Here is a 16,975-nt window from a genome sequence, read left to right on the forward strand (position 1 = left end):
ATGAAAAAAAAAAGCCAGTAAGAACCACCCAGCAGTTTTTACTGTGCAGGTTTTTGGTTCTTCGGTAAATCCTCCCAACAGCCCCTGCTACAGGGGCTGTCCCTCCCACTGGCCAGGTGGGAACACCTCAGTGAAACTGCTGACCCAAGGTTCAAAGCCCGCGCATGCTAGGGCAGAAAGTCCGCCGCAGACCGCTGCTCCTCCACAGGCTGCCCAGCAAAGCTCACGGGGACAGCTGGCTTTAAATCCGCTTTTGTTGCTCTAATAAAAACACCTGCGCTGGGTCTACTGAGTCCCTCGGACCTGGAAGTGCAGGGGCTCAGCTGAGCACCTGACGGGCTGGCGGAAGCAGGAGTGTGAGAGGGCAGCAGGCAGCTGGGTCACTGACCACCACCCATTCTTCCAGGAACTAATCCAGTCCCCAAGACCCGCCCTACCCCCCGGAGACAGCATCAGTATAGCCATGAGATGCAGCTGCCTCCCACCGACCCAACATGGTCACTCTGGGATGAACCTGAGGGCACAAACCGTGTCCATGCTACAGCGACAACTGATTAAAGAGTAGGGAAAAGGCCAGTGCATCCACATTGTTCAGTTTCTCAATAACCAAAAACCGTCTATTTTTAAATATCAGACGACAAGGGAGCATCAACAGGCAGGGAGCATTTGGGAACCTGAGCTTGGTTCTGTCAAACATTCTTTGACGGTGTTTGCCCATCAGCATGTAGAATGTATGCATTTTTCAACTCAGCAATTCTACCAGTCTACTTCAAAAAGTCGACGAACATGTTTCTTTTGCTGCAGAAAATTCTGAAATCTGTGCATATGAGGAGGAACAGTCAAAAAGTTCATTGACTATGTATATTATGAAAAAGGTGCGCATGGATTTCAAAATGTTCTGCAGTAAAATAAATAAGTTTTTGTTCCATTATTCAAACGGCTCAATGGAAAGGAAAGAGAGGGAGAGAGAGGAAGGAAGGAAGGAAGGAAGGAAGGAAGGAAGGAAGGAAGGAAGGAAAGAAGGAAGGAAGGAAGGAAGGAAAATTCTTCCGTCTGCTGGTTCACTCCCCAAATGCCTGCAAGCATCAGGTGCAGCCAGGAGCCTGGAACTGCATGGAGGGCTCCCATGGGGGTGGCAGGAACCCAAGTACCTGGGCCATCATCTGCTGCCTCCCAGGGTACACATTAGCAGGAAACTGGAACGGAGGAGGTAGAGGCAGGACTCGATCCCAGGCACTCTGAAATTAGACACGGGTGTCCCAAGCGGTAGCTTAAATGCCTGCCCTGCAAGCTTAGCTTTTCATTTCATTTTCCATAAACATTCTGACATACATTGAGATTTCTAGGAATTTATTTGAGAAGTAACTGGGTAAGAGAGCCACAACACATACACCAAGAATTTCCACTGCAACGTGAAATATCTAACATATAAGAACAATCAACATATATGCATATACATGGGAACGCTGGTTGAAATTAAGAAAACAGCTTGTAATTTATATTATGGTATTATTAGCTTCATAAATACTACACATGCATTACTTTTATAACCAAGAAAACTATGAAAAATAATACTTTCATCCACACATACTCATCAAGAATTCCACAGACCAACCAGTGTATGCCAAGCCAGCTATCAGGAGGTGCACAGACTTCCTGACCCTTGGAGACTAAAGCAAACACATGACATGCTTGTGCTGTGCAGGAGCAACCCAAGCGGCGAAGGCCTCCACTCCTGGTGCCTGCATCCCAGACAGGCACCAGCATATATCCCAGCGGCTCCACTCCTGCTTCGGCTTCCTGCTTGTGACCTGAGAAAGCAGCAGATGACCCAAGCGCTTGGAGCCCTGCAACCCTCTTAGGAGACCTGCATGAGGCTCCTGGCTGTGGCCTGGCCCAGTATTGGCTTTAACTGGGGAGTGTAACCAGCAGATGGAAGATCTCTTTCTCTCTCTCTCTCTCTCTCTCTCTCTCTCTCTCTCTCTCTCTCTCTCTCTCTCTCTCTGTAACTCTGACTTCTAAATAAATAAATATATCTTAAAGCAACCCGAAAATACCCTTTTAATCTCACAATCTGAATGTCTTATGTGATAGGAAAGTAGAAGAATTTAAAGCACCAATGAAAAGGGCCCTGGAGCAGGCCACAACCTGTGGTGCGACACTCCTAGGTCCTGCAAAGGTGCGCAGTGAGGGCCGCCTCCTTGCCCACAGTCTCCCCCGCCAAGCCGCAGCGGGCAGCATCTGCAGGGGCCGTCACTTCTCCTCTGAGAGTCTAGGCAACTGTGTGCTCTGGATCAACCTTGATCCACGGAGTCAAGCTCAGAGCTACAAAGCTTTTATTAAAACGAGAATTCCATTTAAACCTGCTTTATAAAGAACAGGTACTACACAATAAAATAGCTACTCTACTGTTTTGGTAGACACTTCAGAGTGTCTGCCGCCTCAGAAAGGGGCTTTTTGACTGGCAAAACCTATTTGCAAGTCTAGAAAACTGGTTATCAAAAAACATTTCCTCGTTTTAATTCAGGGATCAACTAAACAAAACACTGAATAAAAATATTTCAGACCCTACAGGTCATATAGTATCTGCTGCATGTATTACCTTGGCCACTGCCGTAGAAAAATAGAAACAGACCAAACATAAGTAAACAGCCATGGCTGGTTCCCAATAAAGCTAAATTTACCTCCTCAGGCTATAGTATGCAGACCTTAACTTAAACTGCAAATTTAAGAAATGCTTTTTCTTTGCTTCTTCTTGCCCTTGAGTTCCACTGCCAGGGGGCCAGCAGTGGACAGCCTCTCGCCTGAGAAACGAGCTAAGCCTCACACCCTTCGCTGTTCCCTGCTGGATCAGTCTCAAGCTCCCAGCTGTTCATGCCATGGCAGCTGCCATGGTCTCTCCTACCATGCACGCACACGCGCGCGCACACACACACACACACACACACACACACACACACACGCAGCCTCTCTGTGGGGTTCTACCCTTCAGCCTCGGGGGAGATGGATGGTCAGGAGCAATTCGGAGGTGACTCAGAAGCGCTGCCTGTGAACAGTCATCAGTTCATTTCAGTATTTGGTTGACAGAAGAACACAGCGGATTCATCCCACCTTTAAGGGAACTGGCACTGTGGCTCAACGAGCTAACCCTCTGCCAGAAAGCGCCAGCATTCCTTACAGGCACCAGTTCGTGTCCCAGCTGCTCCTTTTCCAACCCAGCTCTGTGTATATGGCCTGGGAAAGCAGTGGAGGATGGTTCAGGTCCCTGGGACTCTGCCCTACTGTCCCGTCGAGACTTGGAAGAAACTCCTGGCTCCTGGCTTTGGCTCAGCTCAGCTCTGGCCATTGTGGCCATTTAGGGAATAACCCAATGGAAGGAAGATTTTCTTCTCTGTCTCTCCTCTGCAAATTTGCTTTTCCAACAAAAATTTTAAAATTTTGAAAATAAATAAAAATTTAAAAAGAAGCTACAAGGAACTCACACAATGCAATGCCTAAGTCCCGGCCCAGTGCTCTACCTACCTGACTACTCCCATGTACACAGCACGACCTTCTTCACGAAGAAGCTCACTCATACAATTAGCAGCATGTGGTGAGAAGAGTTAGGATTGCAAACAGAACTGTCAAGTACCTGGAATTCCAATCTGGTATGAATGCTTGTGAAATAAAAGCAACAAGTAAACTTTTTTAAAAAAATTTGCATCTTTTTCTAAAGATGTATTTACTTTTATTGAAAAGGCAGACCTACAGAGACAGGTTGAGAGAGAGGGAAAGATCTTCCATTACACTGGCTCATTGAACCCCAAGTGGCCACAATGGCAGATGCTGAGCTGATCCGAAGCCAGGAGCCAGGAGCTTCTTCTAGGTCTCCCAGGCGGGCACAGGGTCCCAGGACCTTGGGCCATCCTCTACTGCCTTCCCAGGCCACAAGCAGAGAGCTGGATGGGTAGTGGAGCAGCCGGGATACAAACATCATCCATATGGGATTCCAGTGCATACAGGGCAAGGATTTAGCCACTAGGCTAATGCGCCGGACCCAGCAGAAAACTTAAAATTTACCTTCCTTTCTCTGTTGTGAATGGATTCAAACAATAACTATTCATAGAGAACTACTAAATGCTAAGTGGTTAAACCCCAAGTTGTCTAGTACCTTCTTCTAAAACATTTATTAATACAACAATGCATTTCAGTTGTGAACACAGGTAGGAATTGTATGTGTGCATGCGTGTGTGTGTATGTGTATTTATAAAATCATCCAGGTACTCTGATATTCTAATAAATAACCAATACCTATTACTGCTTGAGCTAACAGATTCTTTTTACACAGCAAACAGGCCTTTAGTTAATGAATTTGCTAGTAGCTTCTTTCTTTCCAGGACAGGACATATGTGAGAAGTTTCCAAAAAGTTTGTAGAAAATGCATATTATGGAGGGGAAAGCCTATTCATGAACTCCAAAATCATTAAATAAACGTAACTTTTAACTCCGCTTTCCCACACACATGTTGAAGTACCCTCACACCGTGTTTAACAGCATGTATTTACAGGACAGTGTGGTGTGAGTTTTCCCACTAGAAGGAAGTCCTGAGCAGTACTGGCTGCATCCTGTCATCGCCTGTAAGCACAGCCTCTGGACGAACACCTGGGCTTTGGCAGGGCAACACTGCTGCCTGGAGGTGCCCTGAGTGTGGGAAAAACTCAGGGTCTGAGCTACTTACAGTAAAGGGGTGGTAGGGGGCAGTGGGGGGTACCCCGCGGGGCCCTGCTGGTGGAGGCAGCATGGACAGTCCCGTCGAAAAGATGCCAAGTGCGCTGAGGTTCAACCCCGGGATCAGATTGGCTTGTTGCTGGGGACAGAAATGGAGAAAAGTGATGAGGTGTGGAGGCCAGAGAGGCTCAGCTTGCCTGGCTCGACCTGCAGCTCTCGTGTGGATGGCATCAGTGTCTCCTGATCAGCTCTAACTGGGCTGTGCACCTCATCTTCTGCATCCTGCACCCTAGAGGGGGACAGGGCACTGACCCCAGCGTGACCATGGCATTCCTTCTGCTGCCCTTGGGAAGGTCCACACATCTCCACAGGCCCACAGGACTCTCACGGAGCACCCAAGCCACCCTGCTAAGCCCTCACCCCACCCTGCCCAAGCCTCCCTGAACACCCCACACTCACTCTCTCACCTCCCTGCCCAGCATGCACATGATCTGCCTTGCAAGGAAGCACCTCTCTCACTCTACTCCTGGCTAAGGCCTCCTCGAGGGCTAGGTGGACTTCACCTGAGTTCAGGTGTCCCCGCACACAGGCCCCTGCTTTCTTAACACAGCGCTTGTCACGCGGCCTCTCGGTCACCTACTCCTCACCATGTCTAACCTTTCAGACCACAGTTCCCTGGCAGACACAAACTTGTGTTCTCAGTGCCTGGTATGTGAAATGACTGTACTTTAAGCAAATCAGATTTTTAACTTTATGCATGGAAAGATGACACTACAGTTCTGGGTTCCACAACCCAGGCTCCACACGGCTCACTGTCTCCTTTATCAAGTTGCGGGCTTGGCAATGGCCTTGTTTGCTGGTGTCACCTTTACACATGGAGACGCTCCTGCAGGCTGGAGGCAGGTTCCGGTTACATGGGCCGTGAGAGGTGGAGGAATGCGGGCACCCATGCCAGCCTGGGCTCAACCTGCCTCCTGGACATGAGCCAGCTTTCCTACATCTTCTGTTTGCTCCTCTGTGCCTGCGGTCACCTTGGACCTCATCTTTGACAACGTCTAGACTGTCTTCACCTCATCTGCTATAGTAATTCTGTTACTCGTCCAACAAGGGTGTTCAACTTGGTTCCAGACACAAATGCATCTGAGCAACAGGTTCAGCTGCAGATGCTGGGAGCCTCTGGACTCTGCAGCGCTTCCAGAAGGAGACAGTAGCCCTAAAGTGTTGGGAGTCCTCCACAGATGAATGTATCCAAGTATGAGGAGAATCTTACTGCAGCCTTTAGACTCACCCGCTCATGGCCCATGATTCACAGGAAAGGCAGGCTGCAGGTGGGAGTGAGGGGGCCATGGCACCAACCCAAGCCATAAACACTAGGGACAGGGGCCCGGCGCGGTAGCCTAGTGGCTAAAGTCCTCAGCTTGCATCCACCAGGATCTCATATGGGTGCTGGTTCTGCTGGTTCTCCACTTCCCATCCAGCTCCCTGCTTGTGGCCTGGGAAAGCAGTCGAGGGTGGGCCAAAGCTTTGGGACCTTGCACCCATGTATGTGGGAGACCTGGAAGAAGCTCCTGGCTTCAGCTCAGCTATGGCCGTTGTGACGACTTGAGAAATAAATCAGCTGACAGAAGATCTTTCTCTTTGTCTCTCTGCCTCTCTGTAAATCTGACTTTCCAATAAAAAATAAAATTAAGAAAAAGAAAAAGAAAATAGAGCTCTGGGGACAGTGCTGCAGTGAGGGATCTGGGGTGTGACTCCCCAGAGACTGTTGCCAACAGCCACTCCTTTAGGAAACATTACTAGGGCAGAGATTCGCTACGAAGTCCTCCAAGAGCAATGGGGAATAGATAAGGTTCAGGTCAAATTAAAAGGGCTGAGAGCTGACAAGTGCTGAAGCTGGTTTATGTAAGCACGAGGGCTCGGGAGGCCTGCATCCCATACCTGAGTGCCGGGTTTAAGTCTTGGCTCCAACTCCAATTCCAGCTTCTGCTTCTGTGCACCTGGGGGGGCTGCAGGTTCAAGCAGTTACCTCCCTGCCACTCACCTGGGAGATTCAGATTACCCAATCCAGCTGGCTTATCAGTTACTTTCATTTTTTTTAAGATTTATTTATTTGAAAGGCAGATTTACAAGGAGAGGGAGATGGAGAACTTCCATCTGCGAGTTCGCTCCCTTAATAGCCACAATGGCTGGAGATGGGCTGGTCCAAAGGCAGGAGCCAGGAACTTCTTCTGGGTCTCCCGTGTGACTGCAGGGATCCAAGCACTTGGGACATCCTCTGCTGCTTTCCCAGGTACATTATCAGGAAGCTGCTTCTGAACCTGTGCCTATCTGTGATGCTTCCATGCTGGGGAGGCTAAGCCATGACACCACAGAGCCACCCCATCTTCATTTCGTAAGCAGCCTTCCAGTCTTCTTGATCCATATGATTCTGCACCGCCACAACCTTTTCTATCCTGCTTTCCCTACCAAACCTTCTATCCTAACCATTTCCTCATTTTATAGTCTATAGAGTTTATGATTTTAATGATTTCCCACTAAGCCTCCTAGGAAACCATCCAGGAGTAAAGCCCCACATCACTTACATTAACGGCCAGCATATCGTTCTCAAAGGCCTCGCGCAGTTTCTTCATGATCTCAGCCTCGGCGTTGGCACAGGCCTCGACTGTGCCCTTCACAGTGATGGTTCTCTCAGGGTTGTATATGCTCAAATCCTGCAATCTGGCCATTGCGAGAAAGAGAAGAAAAAATACTTGTTATCAACAGGGAAAAAATAAAATTCCAGGAAAAAAATCACAAAGAACTGCTAGTAGACATGGGAGAAAACTGGATTTTGTCACAACACATTCTGGTGTTCTGTCCCCATTAAATCTTACTAGCAACTTACACTACATCCATGCTAGAAAAATCTGACTGACAACTGTTCACATGTTTATTTTTGATGATGATACTTATTTCACTTATATATCCCCACGGTTGGGAAATAGCAGAAGTATTAAGCAAGCTCTCTGTTATCAGACGCAATGAATCTGAGTAGCTTACGATGAGATGGTTATCTTGGTCCCCGTCTCGTGTTCTATTTTCTTCAAATTTCTGCCTTCTTTTCCAATCAGTCTTCCAACTAAGCCATTGTGGGCCAAGATTTTCAGAGGAATCTCTTCGGCTCTGCAACAGACAAACAACCACTGAACATACAGAATGATCACAATGGTTGCTTTCCTAGAGTCATTACCCTGTTTCTTACAAACAGAAATGAATTTGTTCAGGTACCAAGTGGTCATGGACTCTAGTTCAACTCCAGTTCATGAATTTTAGCTGAGAATATGCTGAGTGGTCACTGTACTCTCTGATAGTAAGTAGCTGGAAGTAGGTCCATGAGGCAGATCTGGACAATGAGGCATGAAGAAAAGTTTGTGGTCATGAGTGTGGGAAGTTTCATCTTGCTCTTAAGAAAAGGCACAAGAGAGAATGACTTCATCAAAGTGGTAGCCAAGGAAGAAACAGGCCCCTCTCTGCTGTCCTGAGCAGACATCAAATCTACAGCCCAAGACGGACCAAGATGCGTCTGTGAGAACTGTGGAGATCAAGAGAAAAGCTGTGACATGGAGGTCACTATAAAATCAACAAGGGATTCCAGCAAAACAGGTAAGAACTGCAGCCTGGCTCACCATTCACGCCTCTCTCCCTGTACGGTATAATCAAGAGCAACCTAGAAGGGCTGGGGTCCTCTGTCAGCATGGCAACAAAAGACTGGATCATGCACGCAACATTCTGTCTTTTCTGGGGGAAAATTTCTGAATGATTGGCATTTGTGTCACTGACTCAGATCACTTAAGCTGCTAAAAGCAGAAGCAAACTTGATGCGAGAGCTGCAGTTCTATAGTTAAAGACACTGGGAACATTAGGAGACAGGAAAGGTTGGAGAGGCCCCAGCTAGGCTGACAGAGGTTGCACCCCTGCATGAAGCTAACAGTACGGGTGGTTGCTTTTTTCATTTGCCAAAATCCTACCTGCCCCAACACCCACCACCAAAATCACAAGGCCTACCAAGAAATAGGGAAACATGGTCCAATCCAAGGGACCAAACTCCAAAAAACCCATTCTAAAAATTATAAGATTATGAATAACCTGACAAAGAATTTAAAAGAACCAAACAACCATACAGATGTTCAATGAACTAAAAGAGAACACAGGCAACTAAATAAAATCAGGAGAGCAACGCATGAATCAAATGAGACATCAACAGAAGAATTATACAAAAGATTACAGAGAAGTTCAACAACATTTAACAAGAGAGATCAACAAATCTGAAGGTCGATCATTTGAAATCAAGTTAAGGGATAAAAAAAAAAAAGAGGAGAATTAATGGATTTATGGGACACTGTCAAGCAAACCAATATAATGTGTGAGGAGAATCCCAGAGAAAACAAAACAAGGGGAGAGAGTGTATCGGAGTAAGTGGTCAAATTCCCCAAGCCTTGGGGAATAAAGGGACAAAGAGATCAAGAAACTTTAAGAACTCCAACTGGGCTAAATCCACATGGAACAGAGACTCACTATAATCAACTGACTAAAGTCAAAGATAGACTCTTGAAAGCAACAATAGATATGCAACTTGTGACACAGAAAGCAGCTTCCAAAAGATTCTTGACAGATTTTTCAGTAGGAAATTTTCTATCCAGAAGTCAGTAGAATGATATGAGTAGATTTAAAATGTTGAAAGAGGGGGGAAAAACCCATCTCTGCTAACCATGAATCTATACCTGGCAAAATGGAAAAATTACGGAGCTGGCACAGAAGGATAGCACATTAATCTTCCATTTGCAATGTCAGCATTCCATATAGGTGCTGGTTCAAGTCCCAGTTGCTCTGCCACTGATCCAGCTCCCTGATAATGGCCTGGGAAAGCAGCAGAGAAGAGCTAACGCCTTGGGCCTCTGAATCCACATGGGAAACCTGGAAGAAGCTCCTGGCTTCCAGCTTTGAAACAGCCCAGCTCTGGCTGTTGTAGCCATCTGGAGAGTAAACCAGCAGATGCAAGATTTCTCTATCTGTTTCTCCCTTTCTCTGTGTAACACTGACTTCCAAGTAAAATAATTTTGTTTTCAAATGGAGAAATTAAAACTTTCCCAGATAGACAAAGGCAATCAATATACTTCATTACCAGTCAGGTGACTTCTGTAACTAATGCTAATGAGTGGTAGCTAACATACAGAGCTATATGAAAATATATAGCTTTCCAGAAGTAATACATTTTTAAATTTATGCATCTCTCCTTATCTACCTACCTATCTGAAAAAGCCAGGGATGGGTTAGGTTGAAGCCAGAAACCAGGAGTTTCATCCAGGTCTCCCACATGTGTTCAGGGTCTCGAGCACTTGGGCCATCTGCTGCTGCTTTCTCAGGCACATCACTGGGGAGATGCAAAGTTGGGACACAAACTGGCACCCATATGGGATGCTGGCTGGCTCAGAGGCAGCAACTTAGCATGCTATGCCACTACACTGGCTCCAATATCAAAGCAATTCTAATTCCATTTTTCATAAACTTGTTGAAGTTCCCTTATACATGGAAAAATATAATAAGTTATCCTAGAGTAATTTGGGTACACAAAAGTTAGAAAAAACATTTTAAAAGCTATGCATATATGTCAATGGCTACACAACATAAAAATACAATCTGGGGCATTTAAGGGGCTGTAGACGTCACACAGGAGTGTTTCTACCCGTGATGGAAGCTGACTTGTTATTACATACAAGAGCATGCTGTAATCTTAAGATGGCTTTTGTAGCTGCAATGGTAATCATGCAAAAAAATCAAATACAAAAAAATCTATCAGGATATACACAAAAGGAAATCAAGCCCTATTACTACCCCATATCAACAAAGAAAGGCAGAGAGAGGAAAAGAGGGACAAAAATGCAACAAGACATACAAAAATCAATGAACAAAATAGCAACAGGCAATCCTTCCTTATCAGCAGTGAATGTAAATGTAAATGCTCTCATCACCTTATAGTAAAAGACATGAGTTGAGTGGATTAAAAAACAAACTCAGGATCTGACTATGCTGACTGACTACAAGGGACTCAATTTAAAGCTAAGGTCACGGTTGGAGCCTGTACAGTGGCCTGGGTGGCTCCATGCTGCCCGGAGACTGGAAGCTCCTCCCGGGTCTGTAGATTGCCTTAGCATGGGGATTTGGGGAGAAGTGGGAGTGCGGCCACTGAGGTGTTTGGTAGGTGTGGAATGACTTCTGGGGAACTCCAAGGACAGGCCCCTGCACTTGCAGGTGAGGAATGACTGTGGAGGACTTCTACAGGTCAGGCCACTAGGCTTGCAGGTAAACCAGGGTTTAAGAGGTTTGGAAAAGGGAAGGCACATCAAGGTGAGAGCAAGGCCACGCAGGAAGACCTGGGCTGGATTAAGTAGTATCACCTGCTGCCTGCTGGCATACAGGAAAGCTAGTATGCTGTGGGAGGAGGGTTGGCCTGCCTGGCAGGGCTAGGCAGCAGTACTCACCAGTCAGTGTCAGGGCAAGGGATGGGCCATGGCATCAAGCAGCTCATCAGAGAACCAGGACTGGGGCAGATTCTGGAGGGAATTTGTGGGTTCACATCTGTGGGATTGCAGTAACAACTGGTTTGCATGAGAGCTGGGGGTGGTAATGGGCCAAGCCAGGCACAACTACATTAACTAACTGATACGGAATCTGGGGTTGGAAGCACGCTGGGTTGACCCAGTCCACAGCACCGACCAGCACATGTAAAGGCTGGGATTGGGGGCAGATTATGCCAGGCAGGAATCTAGCATTAGTCAACACACCTAAGATCCGGGGCTGGAAGCAGGACTGGTAGGGGAACTTGGGGAACTCCTCTACTAGGCCACAACTCCTGCTGGTGAGCACAAAGCCAGGGCTGAGTGTGGGTCAGGCCAGGCAAGGTTGCAGCACTAGTTGGCATGTGTGTGAGTTAGGTCTTGGGGTGGGGCTGGGCTGAAACAGGATGGAGTGTGGCCAATAGTGAGCTAGACAACTGTACCTATCAGCTCACATGAGAGCCAGGGCTGGGTGCAGGCCGAGCTGGGCTGCAGTACCCGCCACAAGAGCTGGGGCTGGAAGCTGGCCATGCCATGCTAGGTAAAAACACAAAGGTATTCACAAGATCTAGGGCTGGGAGTTGGCTTAGAGGAGGAACTGCAGGGACTACTTTGCTAGGCTGCAACTCTCACTGGTGAGCACGAAAGTCAGGACAGTGGGCAGAGCAGACTGAAGAGGGCTTCAGCACCCCTCAGCATGTGTGTGGGCCAGGTGCAGGGACAGGCCAGCCTGGGCTAGGCTCCAGCTTCCACTGGCACTTGTGATAAACCACAGTGGGTGCAGGATGGGCTGGGCCAGGTTGCAGCACTAGGTTGGTCCACTAGAAAGCTAGGTCTGGAGTGGGTTAGACAGATTTGGGCTGTTGCACCTGTTGGCAAAAGCTGAAATGCGTTCAGGCTGGTCAGGCTGGTTCGAATATCTACCAGTGTGCAAGAAATCCTTGGCTGGAGGTGGGTCTGATAGGGAAAGTTGGGGAACTCTCCTGTTAGGCTGAAGCTCCTGCTAGTGAGCCCGAGAGCCAGGATTGGGAACAGCCCAGGCCAAGCATTGGCATTCATGTGGGCTGGGTCTGGGGGTGGAGCAGACTGAGCTATGCCACAACACCCATGGGTGTGTACGAGAGCCGGGGGGGGGGGGGAGGTGGGGCTTGTGGTATGGGCCAGGCTAGGAGTGTATCTGAAAAGCACTGGTATGTGTGTTGACTGGTGCAGGTGGTAGACTGTATCTGACCCTGCACTGGCTGGAACACACAAAAGTCAAAGTCTGAAGTCTTTCCAGGAGCAGTTTCTTGGGGGATTCCCCAACTAGACTGCTGACTCAAACCCTGACTACGGGGATGTTATAAGATATGTGGTTGGACCTTGGAGTGTACATATTGGGTCTGGGTCTCCTTGGTTCCTGATGCCCACGCAGTGGGACAGCATGGACAGATGCACACAAAGGACATGGCAGCCAGCTCGTCTAGGCCAGGAGTGGATAAACTAGTGCCTTGTCAGAGGATGGAAAGTGGAGAAGGATGGATAGCTCTCCTGACCAAACATTGCAGCAAGTGTCTGGGTCTGGGCAGACACTAAGATAGATGTTGTCAACCAAGAGACCTTGAAAAGATTTTCTCAACCTTGGAGCAATGAAACTGATAACATCTCAGAACTATCAAAACCACTCAAGTAACATCCCTGGAAAATGCTTCCTCATATTGGGCTCTTTAAGGCATCATCAAACGACTATCCCATCTCTGGACGCTGATGTAGTTTGGCAGCAAGGCGCAACCCCACCTCCTCAACCCTCTTTTCCCCCTCCATATACAGGAAAAACAGAAAAAAGAACATTTATCCCACCCACCTTCCTCCATACCTCGACCTTCCTACCCTAACCTGAGGCCCACATGGACATGTATCCCTCTCAACTATGTAAATAATATTTCAAAATAAAATAGCAATTAAGAAAAATCTAAACACAGAGACTGAAGGAAAAAGGTTAAATAAGAGATTCTACACAAATGGCAACCAAAAGAGAGGGAGGGCAGCTATGATATCCTAAAATCAGACAAAGACTAACAACAACAACAACAACAACCTATTACAGGAGACAAAGAATGACATTATATAATAATCTAAGAGACCATTCAAGTGATGCAAAAATTATTGGCATCTGTGCACTAAAACACAGAACTCCAAAATACACTCATTTGAAGCCAACTTGACAGAATTAAAGGGAGAAACAGAAAGCAGTATTATGAAATAGGAAACTTTAATACTCCACTTTAATAATACTTAAATTAGCAGACAGAAGAGCAATAGAAAAACACAGGAGCTGAAGAACAGACCCAATAAAAAACACTCTACAATAACAGAAGAAAACATTCTCTAAGATAGGCAAAATAGTAGGCCACAATACACGTAATAGAAAGTATCTTTGAAACTAGTAATCAACAACACAAGGAAAATTGTAAAATTTCTAATTACATGGAAATAAAATAATACACACATACACCAGAAGTAGGTCAAAGAAGCCAAAGGAAGTTAGAAAATCCCTGGAACACATGAAATAAAAAGACAACAGGCCAAAACTTACAGGAGGCAGCACTAGCAGTGCTAGAAGGGAAGTCTATTCTGTCAGTGTGTATATTACAAAATATGAATGGAACAACCTAATTTTATGCCTCTAGACATAAAGAGGAAAAACAAGCTAAGCCCAAGGCTAGTATGAGGAAGGAAATAATAAAGATTACAGTAAAGCTAAAGCAAAAATAACAAAACGATACAGTTGGTGTTTTAAATAAAAGATCAAGCAACTTAAGAAATCTCAGCTAAATTAAGAAAAAGAATATTTAAATGACTAAAGTCAGACATGAAAGAAGGAACATTACATCCAATGCCACAGAAAGAATAAGAATACTATGGCAACAATAGATATGCCAAAAAAATTGGATAACCAAGAATAAATGAATCAGTTGCTAGAAATATACAACCTTCTAAGATCGAATTGTAAATAAAAGCAAATCTGAATAATCATTTTAAGACCTCCCAACAAAAGAAAAGCTCAGGACCAAATGGCTTCACATTAAAAAAAAAGTTTATTTACTTTTTATTTACCTGAAAGACACAGTAACAGAGAAACTGAGACAGACAGAAAGGGAGAGGGAGGGCGAGAGAAAGATTTTCCATCTGCTATTCACTCCCTGATTGTTTGCAGTAGTGGTGCTGGGCCACACCAAAGCGGGAAGCATAGAACTCCATCTGGTTCTCCCACACAAGTGGCACAGGCACAACAATATGAACCATCACCTGCTATTTCCTAGAATGCATATTATCAGCAAGTTGAATGGGAAGAGAATAGCTGGGACTTGAACTAGGCACCCCAGTATGAGATGTGGATGTCTCATACAATGACTTAATTCACTGTACCATAAAGCTCACCTTATATCAAACATTATTAATAACCCTCCTAAAACTCCTCCAGGAAGCTGAAGAGAATGTTTGCATGCTCATTCTATAAAGCCAGATTTATTCAGATTCCAAAGTCACTCAAAGGTACCACAAGCAAACATGACCAGCATCCATAATTAAAAATGACATAAAATTCCTCAACAAAATACTGGCTAATTGAAATCCACAGCATTATGAAAAGGATTATATACCACAACCAAGTGGGAATTATTCCTTGGGTGCAAGGATGGTTCAACTTCCATGAAACAATGTAGGGCTGGCATTGTGACAGAGGATGAAGCTTGGGGCTTGTGATGTTGATCTCTTATGGAATGCCAATTTAAATCCTGACTGTTCTGCTTCCAATCAAGCACTCTGATAACGCAAGTGGAAAAGCAGTGGAAAATGGCACAAGTACTTGAGTCCTTGGCACCTACCCACATGGGTGACCCGGATGGAGTTCCAGGCTCTTGGCTTTGGTCTGGGCTACCCTAGCCCCAGCCATTGGAGCATCTGAGGACCAAACCAGCAGTTGGAAGGTATATCTGTCTCTCTCAAGATCTCTTTGCCTTTCTAATAAAATCAATAATTAAATCTTTATACTAACTTTTTAATGTAAATGGAAAAAAAAAAAGAGAATAGGATTTTGAAGCTCTATTGATCTGCACACCCAGGTTCACAAGATTACGGTTCATAACAACCAAGAGCTAAAGCAACCCCACATGCCCATCAGTAGATTAATGAATAAACAAAGTGGAGTTTATTCAATGGAACATTATTCAGACTTAGATCCCTTGGGGAGGTCTCCATATAGGTGCATCTTGAGGACACTAAGCTAAGTGAAATAAATGAGCCAGTCATCAACAATTAGCCTTGTATGAATCCACTTATAGAAGGTACCTGGAGTGGTCAAATTCACATGAACTGGACTTGGTAAAGAATGGTTTTGATAGAGGTGGGTGGCAGGTAGAAGAAGCATAACTGTTCAATGAGTAGAGTCCGGGCTTCCAAGGTGACAAAGTTCTGGAGATCTCACTTTAATAACCTTTGAATACTCTTCACACCACTGAACTGTGTACTTCAAAAGGATGAAGCTGAATATATATATATATATATACATATATATATATTAAAAATCACAATTCTTAGAAAAGTTTTTAAGAAAAGATATAAGGAAGATATGCCGTTTCATTTTTTCATATTTTCCAGTGGAGATGTAATTTCTGAAATCACCATAACCACACTCGCATCACCAAGGCAGCATAACTTGTCCTGAGCAAGACAGTGCAGAAAAACATCCTGTGGCTTTGAGCCCCAAAGTCAGGTGACTCTTCCACAACTTGATCACATCTTAGGGCTTGCGGGACTTGTTTTCTGTTACTAAGACCAAAGTATCTAACAGGTGCATTATTATTTCCTCAAGGTAAACAGAAGCATCACCATGAAGTAACTTTGAGAACAGGCAATTTTTTATTTGTTCACTTGTTTTGTAAAGATTTATTTATTTTTACTTGAAAGGCAGATTTACAGAGAGGAAAGTCAGAGAAAAAGATCTTCCATCGGCTGGTTCACCCCCTAAATGGCCACAATGACTGGAGCTGAGCTGATCCAGAGCCAGGAGCAAGGAGCTTCTTCGGGTCTCATGTGGGTGAACGGTCCCAAGGCTTTGGGCCATCCCCTACTGTTTTCCCAGGTCACCAGCAGCAAGCTGGATGGGAAGCGTAGTAGACAGTAAGTGGGATGCTGGCATTTTGCAGGCAGAGAACTAGCCAGTTGAGCCATCATGCTGGCCCTGAGAACAGGGGTTTTGTCAGCTTTGTTCACCACCGAGGTCCAGCCATAATGAACAATGCCTGACATGCCCAGTAGGTGCTCAGTACAGATTTGAAAAATGAATAAAAAGGAATAGGATCTGCTATTATTTCAATGTAGTTTGAGCCCCAAGGATTCATGTGCTGGTGTTTCCCACAGTGGTGGTACTCAGAGCTGGAGGAACCCTTAGGTGATGGAGCCCAAAGGGAGAAGCAGTGTCTCCCAGGGCACTGCCCTAAGAAGGGATTAATGGGGCCCAGCGCGATAGCATAGTGGTTAAAGTCCTCGCCTTGCACGCGCTGGGATCCCATGTAGGTGCCGGTTCTAATCCAGGCAGCTCCGCTTTCCATCCAGCTCCCTGCTTGTGACCTGGGAAAGCAGTCGAGGATGGCTCAAAGCCTTGGGACCCTGCACCCGTGTGGGAGACCCAGAAG

At 45.8% G+C, this 16,975-nt stretch overlaps 1 protein-coding gene across 4 annotated transcripts in view; it reads right to left on the bottom strand.

The window, feature by feature from the left end:
• Positions 1-16,975, bottom strand: part of IGF2BP2 (insulin like growth factor 2 mRNA binding protein 2) — a 170,597-nt gene that overhangs the window by 13,764 nt on the left and 139,858 nt on the right. Inside the window, exons 8-11 of one of the 4 annotated variants that reach the window (XM_058662187.1) lie at positions 7,747-7,869; positions 7,290-7,425; positions 4,718-4,846; positions 1,152-1,238 (exon numbers count right to left, since the gene is read on the bottom strand). In XM_058662187.1, coding sequence (XP_058518170.1) covers positions 1,152-1,238; positions 4,718-4,846; positions 7,290-7,425; positions 7,747-7,869 — 475 coding nt within the window. The remainder of the gene's footprint in view (positions 1-1,151; positions 1,239-4,717; positions 4,847-7,289; positions 7,426-7,746; positions 7,870-16,975) is intronic. The other 3 variants (XM_058662188.1, XM_004577724.3, XM_004577725.4) reach the window with 3 other exon arrangements.

This window comes from Ochotona princeps, chromosome 3 (assembly GCF_030435755.1).
Source record: "Ochotona princeps isolate mOchPri1 chromosome 3, mOchPri1.hap1, whole genome shotgun sequence".
Lineage (NCBI taxonomy): Eukaryota > Metazoa > Chordata > Mammalia > Lagomorpha > Ochotonidae > Ochotona > Ochotona princeps.